General features: G+C 34.5%; 1 protein-coding gene and 1 long non-coding RNA gene across 5 annotated transcripts in view; one reads left to right on the top strand and one right to left on the bottom strand.

The window, feature by feature from the left end:
• The window catches only part of LOC111508810 (UDP-glycosyltransferase UGT5), a 61538-nt gene that overhangs the window by 38265 nt on the left and 8023 nt on the right, over positions 1 to 15250 (top strand). For all 4 annotated transcript variants that reach the window (XM_074181314.1, XM_074181316.1, XM_074181317.1 and 1 more), the window contains exons 2-3: positions 1362 to 1726; positions 6952 to 7174. In XM_074181314.1, coding sequence (XP_074037415.1) covers positions 1362 to 1726; positions 6952 to 7174 — 588 coding nt within the window. The remainder of the gene's footprint in view (positions 1 to 1361; positions 1727 to 6951; positions 7175 to 15250) is intronic.
• On the bottom strand, positions 7517 to 7938 carry LOC141485169 (uncharacterized). The gene is made up of 2 exons (XR_012467061.1): positions 7893 to 7938; positions 7517 to 7841 (listed from the first exon to the last, which is right to left on the bottom strand). It is a non-coding gene; the product is annotated as an uncharacterized lncRNA (long non-coding RNA).

A 15250-nucleotide genomic window follows, 5' to 3' on the forward strand; every position in this document is an offset into this window, starting at 1 on the left:
AACCGCTCAGTATTCAAGTTCTCAAAACATTTAGTTCACGAGTGATTAGCTTTCTGATAATGAATAGCAATAACCATATATTTCGAAACATTGTAACACGCATAGTCTGTCCTCGCGTGTGATGATGTCTACGACATGGCTGTACTTCCTTCTTTGTTTCTGGTTTGGAGATTCTGCAAAGATCTTGGGCTTCTTCCCGTATCCCGCTATCAGTCATCAGAGTCCCTTCCAAGCCCTTTCGAGAGAACTCTCTCTTCGGGGTCATGAGGTCACAGCGATAACTCCAAATCCATTGAATGATCCGACCTTGAAAAACTTAACTGAAATTGACGTCCGCTTCGTCTACGATATACTGGCTCGAAGGAACATGACTGTTCAAATGGGTAAAGGGTTTTCGACCTATTTTAAAGTTATGTTTCTCCACGAAACAATTTTAGCCCTAGTAGACGCAGAACTACAACAGAAGAATGTCGCGAAACTTCTGACATATGACGAAAGTCACTTCGACGTACTTCTGGCACCGGCGATACACCCTTGACATATCTGTTTGCGGCTAAATTCCGAGCGCCTGTTGTAGGTAAGTGGAGAAATATATCAGTAGTTATGTTGTTTCGATAAGCGTAGCCAGGAAAGTAACGTTTAGAGAATGTTCAGAAGAGAATAGGACACTTCCATGTTGAAAATAACATACTTTTTCCATATTTTATATACAATATGTGAACTTCTTTATTATGAATGGACTGACTCGTTACTTGATGAAAATCATCAACACTATCCAAGACAATAATTACATAATTTCCGCAATCATTTCATTAATCAATTTTAACTCGCTTTTAATTATGTGGGTTTGATGGTGTAACAATACTTGAGAACTATTTCCACAGACGTTCCGCATGGGTTGTCTCAAACAATAATGAATATAAATCTATTGAAGTCAAACTTGGTGGTCCTCAGGGTTCAATACTAGGACCTTCATAATTGGTCTTATATACTACCCAATTACATAAGACTCTGAGATATTCAACTACACACAGTTGTGCTGACGAATCTTATTAGTTATACCTAGAGTTCGAAGAGAATCTGTTAAACCATGCTCTACAGCAAACCAGTGAAATTCTTGATACTCTAATATCTTTATCAAGTAAATATTGCCTCAACGTGAACGCATCGAAATTGAATTTAATGCTCTTTGGTAGAACAGCAGCCAGAAATCTTTGTTTAAGTTTAATTGATATCAGTGTGAATGGAATACAACTAATCCTTAAAAACGTAATCACGAACTCAACGTTATTCCTGGATAGCGATCTTTGGTCACCTGTCTTCCGAAAGTCAGACACGAATATATGTACTTATTTTTTCAGGGGTGTCATCCTTCGACATATTTCTTGAATTCCACGATGCCGTCGGAAACCCTACTCACCCCATCATCTCTCCAGAAATAGTTTACAATGGCTTCGACAAGGAATTGTCATTCGTTGAAAGAGTCAAAAGCGTGCTGTTCCATATTTGGTACAGAGCAATATACTACTGGCATATTCTTCCCGAAGCTGATAAAGTAACGAGAAAGTATTTGGGTGAAGATGTGCCTTATCTCGGAGACGTCATCAAAAACACCAGTATGTTTTTAGTAAATGTCAACTGTATTCTTCATAAAGTTAGAGCTAACGTTCCAAATGTGATTCCCATGAGTCAGATGCATATCAGGAAGAAGAAACCCCTTCCAAAGGTAAGCAATTGGTTTGGAAAGTTTTGTTCAGGATATTATTTCTGTCAAGTATAGATGATAACTACTGTGATATTTCACCTCTGAAAAACTTTTTGGAAAAAATTTTCAGCACAGTAAAAATAAAAATCTCAAAATGAAGAACAATATCTCAATTTAAAGAAACCTTGCTTTCCTATATTCATGAAGAAATATTTTTTTAAACTGAGAAACATATTCTCTCAAGTTGAATTCGAATCATTATTTCAAATAGACTGAATAAATGCTTTTTTTAAGTGAAAAAAAAATATTCCACCAAAATTGTGCATACATTTCAATAGGAATAATAATATTAGCTCAGGAGAAGTAAGTATGCATCCTTCAGTCTGAGCAAAATTAATCTCAAAGCAGAACTGTTTTGGGTTTTGAAGGAATGATATGTTTACTTGGAACATTATTTAAATGTCTCCGTATGAGAAATTAATTGTTTTCCTTTGAAGAGAAGCATTTTTCATTGAAACGCTTCTATTTGTATAAATCAAATAAACTCATTTACTTCATCAAAGACAAACTTATGCTTCTGTTTATAAACTGTCCCTCTCATTTGGATGTATTTAGTTACTTGAATCCAAAGTATCTCATCTGTAATATGAACAGCTATAAGTGGTAAGGAAATAAACTAAATAATACATTACACATTATGATTGGTTTATTTGAAGCAGTTGCAAATCATAAATATTATCCTGAAAAAGCATGTGATAAAAAACAAAACGTAATAGAGAACTGAATTTTCTTTGCAAATCTTTGCTTAAATATCATATTCCAACCGCACACTTTTGAGAGATCATACAATTATACAAATAACAGAAATAAATATTCAATAAGAAAACATATATAAAAAAGGACATATTCTTGACAATTTGCAAATTAACTAATAAAATAAAATTGAAGCCTATAAACAACATTACAACTCAGACAAGAAAATGAATTGATTTATTAATAATTTTACACAAATGAAGTTTTTGAAACTAGATGCCATTCTGGTAAATAACAATAAAAAATCACTATCGTCGATCAAGTTCTGCATTCTGCTTTTGTTTATCCACAATTGCCGGAATATCACTTGGATTCTGAAACGGAAGAAGAAATCAGCACATCATCCTTAGCCACTATTTCAAATATTTAGAAAGTTAAAAATATGAAAACAGCAGCGACTTGATAAAAAAAATGTTTTTTCAATAAAACACTGTTTAAGTATTAAGTGTTTCACGTTTTTGGAAATTCATATTTCATCTCTAGTGAGTTTGGTAATATTTCTACCTATTTCTTACATTCCTAAAGGAAATATATGAAATAAGCTGAGTAGGGTTTATTCAATTTGTTCCCAATGAATAACATGAAAACATTTCTGAAGTGATTACAGAAAGCAAAGACGTTTCGGAATTAAACAAATATTTACATTGATGGATGTAGCCGTTAACTATGTGGTGGGAGATCATGATGAAAAGAGAAATGAAAATTTCTATGTTTTTACCACTTTAGTAAAAGTGATAAAAAACATAGAAATATCTACATGTTGAAATCAGAAAGTGGCTGTCACATATAGAAGCTTTTTATACCTACTGGTGCCTATTTTGGTATTTTTTGTATTATAATTTATTGTCGAAACTATATGTACCTCTATCTTTCAATAAAAAATGATTTCGGTCTGAGAGAAAATCAAATTTTATTTAGAGAAAATGCTCTTATTTGAAACACGATAAAATGTATGTTCAAAACAAGAGATTGGCAAATTTGAATCAACGTGGAGGATTTTTCAGTTTAAATTAATATACTTTGCTTGTAGAGCTCGGTAAATGTAATAATGCATGTGTGAAAAATTACGAGGCATTGGTATAATTTTCGCAAAATGAGGACAAAATTAAGAGTTGCCGCCAAAGCTTACCACTTTCTCTTCGGTACTACGTATACAACGCGGTACTTACTGATATAGCGGAGTTTTATCCAACTATAATACTTACCCATGAAAATATATTTCAACTGTGCAAGACCTCAGTCTTGTAAAATCTATTTCATTATGATAGATACAAAATAATCGGAAAGAAATTGCACTGCCTACAGACACATAAAATACTTCCTCCTCAAAATCGCAACACACCAACATCACTTTCCAACACATACTGGCGCGTACGCGATGCTTACAACGGAATTCCCCGCTCCCCTCTCTCTCACTCAAGGGGGTCATAGAAAGACCAGAGTACCACAGTTTTTTTCAAACATTGAAAGAAACCCTGATCATTCTATACAAAATTCCTGTTGTTTCCAGTCGATCATAATATAGTTTTGTATGTAGATTCACAAAACTCTGGTTTTAAACGAATTGAGTTATTTGAAGGGATACAGTATTAAATTCAAACAAACACTGTGTTCAGATCAAGTTGATATTGCTCTCCATTTGAAACAGTTCATTTTTTCCTTCAAATAGGTGGTGGATTTTGAGATGATTATATTTTCTTGATTCAAAATAGTTCATCTTCGCAATGGATCAAACGAATGATGTCGTTGAAAGGCAAAAAATTTTACTTCTTTGTTGAAAAAAGAGTGATTTTCTGGTGGAACATGGCGATGTGGGCATAAAGTAATAGTTTTTCCGATAGAGATAAAAATTTCAAAGCAACCTATGATCTTCTTTTTAAGAAATACTTTTTATTGTGAGTGCATACAATATTGAATAAATTTATTTTTGTGAAGATTAGTTAGACTGGAAACTATTCCACAAACTGGATCACCCCTTTCTCTGTTTCTTGTTGGTATGTACATGAAATATTTCGAGAATTTTTTAACAGAAACCAAAATATATTCAAAATATATAGATATGTAGATGGATTTTTGCTAGAGGGAAATTTTCAATGTATAGCTAACATGAATTTTATCAAAAACTCTGTCACCTACTCGCTTGTCTACAATTCAATATTTGAAATTTGAATTTAATAGTAAAATAATTCATATTTTATTCCATAGTCTGATTAATAAAACTGGCTCCATAGAACTCTCAATATTTCTTAAAATCATGATACACTACCATTTATATTCCATCAAATTTAAAAAAATTATTATTACGCCAGATGCTTTGTTTCAATTTTCCCAAATCAACTCGATGGGATTGAAAACACAAATATAGGGGGAAGTCTCAGTATGGTGTGTCCATAATTTAATACTTTCAAGGGCATACACTTTTTCGAATGTTTTTGTCTGTGAAACTTCAAGTAGTTAGTTTTTGGTATAGTTATCTTCAAAATACAAATTGTTATCCATTAAGAAACTTTATTTCTTCTTTCCTCGAATTTTCATTCGGTACTTTGATGAGCTGTCGCGAATGATAGAAAGCGCTGTTGAGAACTATTACACTATTCGCGTCCAAATTTGGGATCGATGTGTTTTCAAACCATTCCTTAAAAATATTAGCTTCCATGTTTTTATGATAGTCAACATTGCAGTCCTCAAGTTTTTTCCACATAATTTCAAAGAACCAAACTTGAGATGAATATTCTTATATACATTGAAACATACTCTCTGTGTTTAAATATTCAAATGCATCCGATTCTTATTAATTGGTATCTCTTTTTCGCATTCTTCACCAGAGCTATTGGAATCACTACACAGGAAAATGTCAGCGTTGTTATCACACTCGTTATTACTATTAGTAGGTACTTGTCCAAGGACGCCACATTTTCAACAGATAACAAAAATTTTAAGTAATTATAACTGCACCAATATCGAATTTTAACACTCAAATCACGATCAGTTCCTGAACTGAACATTGACAACACGACGGCTCGCATTCTATTCGTCACCGTAACATGACTCCAAACTTCAATTTCATGACTCTTTAGCCAATCATAAAACTCGGTTAGTGAAAGTCATCCAATACGTACCGCCAATTTTTCAGTCCACGTGGACTAGCTGGCAGCGGCTTTATCTATTTGTATTGGTTTTTTGACCTTTGAAGGCGCCGATAGCTTTAAGTGTTCACAATAAAGAATATACCCCATAAACGAGCGTCAAATTCCATTGAGGGAATATTTCTGATTCTTATATAACTCTTATGATTTCTTCTATTGCTGAAATGTGATTTACATAAATGAACTTCTGCTACTACTACTCATAGTACTACTACTATATATATTCAATCATCATAAGAGCAAGACGATATTCGTCATGGAGTTTTCAGCTCCGGGTGAGAAGAGAGAACGGCTCATTGCGTCTGCTCAGACTAAATGATTCTTGGACCCAGTGATCATTTGCGTCATGGAGTGGTTCAACAAACTACCGCTGGGAGGGGCAATTTTCATGGACTCAATGAAGGATTCATTCATGTTCTCAATATTCTCAGATGATCTGGAATTCCGTGATTTTTATTCATCATTACATTTAATTTTTTCAATTCTCTCCATTTCTCTCCAGATTACAATTACTATACTTGAAATTCAAGTAAGCTTTTTCTGCTTCATTGGTGTTTGCTGTATCATTTCATAGCTATTGATAATAGACCTAATTTTGTTTGAGTTGATCATTTCGTAATCGCTGCATAGCTTGATTTATTATTTTTTGCATTATTCTGATAATATTGAAAGGAATATTGAAATAATTGAGCAGGGACGATTCAAAAGGCCTCACATCTCCGCGAGGTGAGGTCACTGGCTAATGACCTCGGAAAGCTACGAGTTGAAAAGAGTTCAACAAAGAACACGGCGGCAAGAATTAGCCTCGACCGTGCATCGCACCTTTCAGAGTTTTAACTAGGCCTATATCACAGACAGAGAGCACGAAAGAATCAGTGATTTAAAATCCAACTCGATTTAATCGAAGACAGGCAAACACGATACCTTAGTTTAATCTAAGGAGCAGGTAGGAGACGCCCCGGCGTCAAATCACATCAATTTCCTGAAAATGGCTCCAAAATGGGAACCGAAACTCAACGACAACGCGTTGTTGAACCGCGTCTGGAGTTTTGTGTTAGATCTTTCGGCTCCCTTTTTGGAACCATTTTCAAGAAATTGATGTTACTTGACGCTGGGACCTCAATCTGCCTACAACTGAATCTAAGGAGTAGGCAGTTAAAAGTAGACATACGGAGTCAAGTGTTTGACTTTGAACCGCAATTTTCAAAAAAGAAAAATGAAAATGGGTGGCCCTACCTCGCATCTATACAACCACACCATTTTATCATTCTTCATTTTCTATTTCAGGATCTACAGGATTATTTGGATTCCTCGTCACAGGGTGTTGTTTACTTCAGTTTGGGATCAAACGTGAAAAGCGCAAATCTCAGCATACATTTGAGGGAAGTCATCATCAATGCTTTTGAAGAAATTCCTTATAATGTCCTCTGGAAATGGGAATCGGATTATTTGCCAGATTGCCCAGAGAACGTTATGACGAGAAAGTGGCTACCGCAGCAGGATTTATTGGGTAGATATATATTTTTATTCAATATTATAAAAAAAGTTGTGCAAACCATAAAATAATTCTGTTTTCCGACTGCCGACTGATTCATGTTAAAAATGTCAGAGATACGCTGGCCAAATTCAATGGGCTTGTTTCATGCTATGAAAAATGATACTGGTTTGCTTATAGACTGATCGAATTAGGGCTATATTATACTTATCAAGCCTAATCGGTCCCAAAATCTCAGAAAAAAAAAATTCGAAAAGCAAGAATTTAAATTGGCCGCGTGTCTGTTGACCAATAAAATTGATCGTGTCTAGAGCGGAGTTGCCAAGTGTATTAGTTTTCAATATCCAGTCACAGATCTGATGATCCAATTTGACAGACGCCATTTTTATTCTTATTGTTGTCAACTCGGTGTGAATACAAATGTTACAATTATATAATTAAAGAACATTTTTTTGTAAAAGGTAGGTCCCGGAGGGTACCTATTTTGCTGCATATTCCTTGTCCATTAGTTTTCATTCCGAAAAATATTTTTTCAGGTTATTTTTGGATTGATATGTCCTGGAGTAATTCTACATTTCACTATACATATTTTTGCTTCTCTTTTCAGTCACCATACTGCTCCTTGGCCGAGATAAATCAATAATTAAATCAAAACTTTCCATCCTTCGATAAAAGACAAAGTCTGAAATGAATGTCATATAAATGAAAGGGAACTACTAAATATACCACCTACCGTTTCAATTTTTCATTCTTCATTTCATTTCAAGTTTGTGGAAACCATTGACACTGGAAAGAGCACATTGTCGTATACACTACAGAGGGCGCTGGCTGACTGGATGACAATATGCCTCATATACCAGTAACGTTGAATTTCTTATTCTTTCGTGGGTGGCACGAATGTATAATTGATTCATTTTATTAGGGTTCATGAGCATTCGAAAACCATTTGAAAATACAGCTCGTTTAATTCTATATAGAATTATATTTAGATATAACTTGTACTATATCAGTTATCAAGGCAAATATTATTGTACATTTTTATGCTTAATTCGTGGATTCGAGCGATCTTATTATTGTATATTTAATTGTTTGCTGGCTTTATTCTTGAAAAAATGAATGAATAATTACAGAAAATTTGAATTGATCGTTCATTTTCTCAGAAAAAGGGAGTGCCCATATCACAATTCATTGGTTTATTCGGCAATGAAAATGTATGTCATATCGGATCCATTCTGCTTGTTTTTGCAACATTGAATTTCAACTTTTTCTTAGCTGACAGCTCGCGTAGGAACAATTCGTTTTTTCATCAAATTTAGTTTGTGTATGTTTTGAAAGTGTTTTAGACATATATTTGAATATCAATATGGTACATTCTTGTGCTGATTTTAATTATGTGGAAGGCACAAGAAAACAGAAAGCGCATTGGTTTATAAGTGAGTTAGGTGAGTTTAGGTTACCAAAGGATAAAATGATGAGAAAAAAAAATGGGTGACAGTTTCGACAAGAAAGAACTAGAATCCTTCTCTTCCGAAAATTTATAGAAATCATTTAAAAAGTGACTATAAATGAAAGAGGAACGGAAATATTGAATTTGATGACATAGTTTTTTTATTTCAACTTCAAGTAGTCTCCACAGAAAGTATTATCGTATTATCTGAATTCTAATTCTGTTACTGAAAGTATGAAACAAAATTAATTAAATTTTATCATACGATTATTGGTATTATTACCTCAGAAGTTTTTGTTGGATCAGTTCGAGTTAAATCAATTCTGTCTATACTTCATCTCATTCAACCTTCCTCTCAAGTTTTGGAAGATTCAACAGATTACCTAAGCGAGCCTAAAAACGGAATCGTTTTTTTCATAATGAATTGCAGTTGTACAGATTGAGGACTGTAGAATAAATTGAATATTTGAAATGATTTTTTAATCCAGTTTGCTATATTTTTTGGTTTTCATAACTGTATATTATTAAATAATGCATAAAATCATAGTTTAGGTAGATATTTTGTGATCTATCGACTTTGCGTACTGATTTCAGATATAGACCTTATTTGCAAACATGATTTTTCGTGTAAATTTTATTCCATGTAAAGAATTTTTCATTAATTGAAACGTCAACGGGTTCATATTTCCAGAATTAAATTAATAATTATAGGCTTAGTAAATTTTACGATTTGGCAATGTTGATTATTTCTATTGTTCCTATTGGTCAATCGAACAAGAAGCGAGAATAGGGGCGTGACGTCACCACCCTACCACATTCGATTTTTAATAATTAATTACGGGAAAACTACGGTACTCAGAGGGATGAAACAAAGGGCACTGTTTTTCAATTTGAAATTTCTATCAAGTGAGCTATAAATCAAAAATCATGAAACAAGCCCATTCTAAATATGGGATAATAGGGTAGGGAAAGATAAATGACTACTACTTGAACAATTTTGAGACAATACAAAAATGGATACTTAAAATTATGCTACATAAAAATAGAACTCAACAAAGTAATAGACTTTACAAGGAAGCTGGTGTACTTAATGTACGTCAACTATTTTGTTCGAATATATTTGATAATGGTACTTGTGATGCATTACTGGAGTGTGTTGTGAGTATTACTGGAGTTTTTTCCAACACCAAACCTTTATTTTAACACCTCGACACGTGTTTCGATCACCAAGTGATCATCTTCAAGATTAAACTGAGTTTAATCTTTCTCTTGAAGATTAAACAAGTGTAAAATCGAACTCAGATTAATCTTGAAGATGATCACTTGGTGATCGAAACACATGTCGAGGTGTTGAAATAACGGCTTGGTGTTGGGAAAAAACTCCAGTAATATCCATATTCCACGATATTGAAAAAATATTACATCAGAAGTAGTGGTTTATTCCCATCATACTAGAAACAGAAATGTACGCTTGGTTATTGAGTGTCTTGATATAGATACAGAAGTTGATAATCGGACATAGCACTCAAAGTGGTAAACCACAGACACGTGTTTCGAGATTTTGGCCCATCATTAGTATGGTGCAGCCAAGTGAAATGATGGGGGCGACAGCTGGTTAACAAAAAATCAGATTGTAAACAGACAGACTGATATGCCTGTGCATGTATATGTATATATGTGTGCATATGTTTATGGGTATATGTATAAAGACATATTTGTTATGTATGTGCTATAACTGAAATTTGTTTACCGAAAGAGAATCACATTTTCGTATCCAATTGAGACTTCTACCTGACCTTGACCCAAGTACACCCGATTCTGACACCGTTGTATAATACATGCGTGTATATATGTATGTATATGTATCCGTATATATGTGTATATATATATATATATATATATATATATATATATATATATATATATATATATATATAAATTGAATTATTAAAATGTACTTTTTTGTATATGATGTTGTTTCTATAAATAAACATTAATTATTATTATTATTATTCTCGATGAATAGACAAAAACAGTTAAAATATGGTACGAATAAGTCTGCGTTATTCAACATAATGTTCAAAACTGGAGTTTTATCTATAATTATGGACAAATTCATGAAAAAACGTATTCATATTACATATTATTATTTTCAGATAACATATCATTATTATGAAAATAATGTTTGTTTGTTCATCTAACCGTCTTTTGCTTCATATGAATTCACATTTGAATAATGTTTATATGATTATTTCGTAATATTATCGACAAACCGTATCTACTCCGAGTATCTACGTCATTATTTAAATTGGTAATGAAATTACAGGGTGGACAATGTAATATTTCCAGATCGAGAGCAATTCAGAACAGGAGAGAAAGAAATCAGTTCAGGAGATATTAAAATTTCATTGCGGAAAAAACGATTTCAAACTACTGTTCTTTACAGAATTATTTTTAGAATAGATTTTGTTCAAAAGGAATGGAGACATTAAATCTGAATGAGAATCTGACTTCTAATATGATTTTTGCAGAAAAGGGACTTCATTACACTTCTAATGAAACAGAACACTAATGCAAGAGCAATTTTTTTTATAGACCAAATTGCATATTTTGTATGTTCACCAACACTACAAAGTTATTAAAAATCTTATTTCCATTAAGACAGAATTGGTGGCTGCCGCAATTGAGAGTAAGATACACTAAAAAACGAGAATTTATACAATGTTATAAATAATCAGGTTCCAGGTCAAAAATATCGAAGTTGGCAGCTCATTTCATCAGCACGTATTTCTTTTCGACGGTTGAATAAGTACGAGGGCTGTTCAATAAATAAGGTGAGGGGTCCTCCTCAGATATATTACACTTATCTGTATCTGTAGAATATGGAGGGTGAATGAAGACCCACAGCACTTAGGCCACATGTGACCCATTGTAAATCCTCTCGAGGAGTTGTCCTCCTAGGTCATCGTCCATCCTGTCCTTTCCAGGAAGGTGGACAGGTCACTAGGAGTGACCTCCTTTATATTGGCAGGTGTAGGCCAAGACTCGCTGAACACACACTCTCTTTGGCAACCTTAAGGTGTCTCACGATGGCCTCCGCGAAGGTTTTGGAGGTTACAGTGACATTACTGTGATTGCGCGGCTTCTTCAACCTTCTTGGGATTATTTCCGTGGGAGTGCACAAATAAGGGAGCTTTCCTGCAGAGGGAGCATTCCTGCAGAGGCAGCCTTGCCTTCATTCAAGGCGGAGCTCTTGGCACTCACCGCAGGAAGTGCCCTTGCTATTGGAGGTGTTGAGGGAGAGGAGGAGAGTACACTTATAGTTGCTGCCACTCCTGCTTTCTTCGCTCTCTTTCTCCTTTTGGCTTCGAGGCCGCAAATGCGCTTACGCCTTGGGCTTTGTATCACATCACGAGGTGATCTGCTATGTCCAGCCTCATTCCAAGCGGTAGATTTGGGTGGACATTTCTGTTGATCCCCAGCCACCGCCTTAGATTGAGGTGATCACTTGTCCAGTCTCGGGATTGGATTTTGTGTTTGTTGTCTCTGTTTTGGTGTTTGTTTCATTCATGTGGGTTCCCACGAGTAGCAAGGAAAGAGTTGGTCACCTCTGGCAGAGCCCCGCATTACCAGACATAAGTTGATAACAATGAGGTTTCCCCCCAGTTCCCCAAAGGGATCGTTCGTAACCGCATATCACCCTGCGGCCATTCAGCTGTCGGCACGATTCCTTACACCTCAGCTTGGGTAGGCTGGTCCACGGTGGCATATTTTGCAAAGGCTATTGGGGAGTTTTATTTCCACTCACTCTACTTATTTCTGCCACTGACCAGGAGTCCGGCGACCCCGTCTGTAAGGCCACATAGGCTCCCCTGACAGGGCCTTCAGTCCCCTGACCGTTCCCCTTTCCGACATCTGGAGACGCGTCCGACAGGTAGCCCTATACTTACGGGATATTATACTTATGCCAGCGTTTCTACCAATTCTCGAAATCATTCTGATATGCAGTTTTTGGTATGTCCTTGGGCTCTCTCGGAGATTCTCCTCAATCGTCGCGAAACGCCATTATTTCACAAGTTTCCTCAGTCTTGGGAACAGAAAAATATCACAGGGTATCAACTCTAGTGAATACGGTGGCGGGTGAGGCATGATTACAGTGTTGTTTCAGGCAAAAAATTACGAATAAGCAATGACAAGTGAACAGGTGCATTATCGTGATGCAATAGCTATGAATTGTTTTTCTACAATACAGACTTTTTTTGTATTGCTTCTCTCAAGATAAGCGAATAATTTTACTCATTTCGAAATTGAGAAACAATTGTACGCCAGGACCAGACGAAATATCATCGAAACTTATTAAAATCGTCCATATTTAAATATTGAATCCACTTGTTCATGTAATAAACCTATGCTTTAAAAACTGAACTATCCCACATCAATGGAAAGATTCGAGAGTAACTCCTGTGTATAAAGTGGCCAACGTAATGTCATTAGTAATTAGCGATCAATTTTCGTGATTACCAATTTCGCGAAATTATTCCAGCTGTCAGTGAAAAAAATATTGGTTTACTTTTTCAATAAACATCACGTGATAACGAAACATCAATTAGGATTTATAAATAACAAAAGTACTGAAAATGCTATAATAGATTTTGTTGTACAAACAGTCGGAGCCTTGGAAACCTCGTCGAAATGCCTAACGGTTTTCAGTGACCTTGCAAAAGCATTCGACACTGTGTCACATGACATACTACTGAGAAAACTCTTTGGATATGGCATACGGGGAAACGCTCTACAGTTGATGCAAAGTTATTCATCACAGCGGATACAGAGAGTAAAAATCGGTAAGCAATAAGCAGTTGAATATATCTGCTGGTGTACCTCAAGGAACAGTTTTGGAACCAATTCTGTATTACAGAGATCAGAGATTTTCAGGGGCTGATGACACACCCTCAGAATTAAAAGGTGAAACATGGCATGATGTTTTACATACTGCAGAAAGTACTGATGTGGTTAAATGATAATTTACTGAGTTTGAATGCAAAAAAAAACAAATTCATGACTTTCTCACTGAATTCAAGTAATCAACTAAACAATATCGTATTGTATCTACATAAACCTAGTTGCACAAACCGGTTTTTCTGTAATTGTCCCACAGCATCCATGGAATATTTGGGTTTAGTTATTGACCAGCATTTGAGATGAGATAAACAAGTGGCAAATATCATTGAAAGAATGCGACTTCTCATGCATAAATTTTACAACCTCCGAGACATGCTCTCACGAAAAAACTTGCTAACAGTATATAACTCTAGCAGAATCAGTAATTCGATATTGTATTATAATATGGGGTGGTAGTTTCAATAATATTGAAAAAAATTGGCGCTTCACCACGGAAAAACTTTACAAGGAAACAAAGTTATTAAAAGTAAGATGTCTGTACAACTACCAGTGTTTGATATGGATGTTCTCAAACATTGACAAATCTAGAAATAATATACCCAGACCCACAAGATTCTTAAAAAACTCAAATATCCAAATACTAATTTACAGAAAAAATTATACGCAGAGACTCGTCTTTTTCTTTGGTCCAAAACTATTTAACATGCTTCCAATAAACTTAAAAAATATCAATAACAAAAATAAATCAAAAACTGTCGTAAAAAAACATCTTTCAATGTTTTTTATTTATTCATCTATTTTCTACTAATGTGTACTAATCACTAAATTTCGAATCAATATTTATTGTGAATAAGCACAATACAGACATTTGTATGCCTAGGTGTCATTGACTCATTCAGAATGAATTATGATTAACACGCTTTTATTAGCTCCACCTGTATGTATGTATGTTTGTTTGTTTGTAACTCTCAAGCTCGGGACCTGAATTTGACAGAATTATCGACATTATTGTTTGATCTATTCGCGGGCAGATGGCGTTGTACGTAACCTTCTTGATATATCGGCATTATTGCTTGATCTATTCGCGGGTAGATGGCGCTATACTTAACCTCCTTGATATAATCTGAACCCACTTTACATGTATTTCTTCATTTGAAAAAAATATTTTTTCATTAACACGCACGCCTGCTGGCTTATTAGTAACCCTCCTTTGCGCGCCTGCTGCCTTGGGCTTGGTAGCTGATTTCAAGCCCCCTCTTCGGAATCGGAAAATATTAATAGTCATTTTTATGAACAATATACGGCTGATTGATCCCAAAGTTCATATAAAATAAATATGATTTGAAAAACTAAATAAACACGCTTTCAGAAAACACCGAGCTAAAAAGATGAAAATAATTTTTTTTAATCAGCTTAAAACAATAACGATTAAAAGAAAACAGTATTATTGTGAAAAAAGCGTGGGCGCTTAGTGCCATACTTTTTGTATATCAAGCGCCAGTCGCTTTTTACACTATAATACTAGTTTTTTTCGTCCGTTATTGTTTTGAGCTTATTTAAAAAAATATTTTAAACTTTTTGGTTTGATGTTCTTTGAAAGCATGTTTTATAGTTTTTCAAACTATATTGATATAATATGAATTATTTCATATGTATAGTTGTAATTCAGAATTGAATTGTATGACCGTGTTGCAAGAACTCCTGATACACGATATAATATTCATATTCATATTATTTATTGA

Source organism: Leptinotarsa decemlineata, unplaced genomic scaffold (genome assembly GCF_025532065.1).
Source record: "Leptinotarsa decemlineata unplaced genomic scaffold, Ldec_3_MD MMD2_tig00026307_RagTag_RagTag, whole genome shotgun sequence".
Classification (NCBI taxonomy): Eukaryota; Metazoa; Arthropoda; class Insecta; order Coleoptera; family Chrysomelidae; genus Leptinotarsa; species Leptinotarsa decemlineata.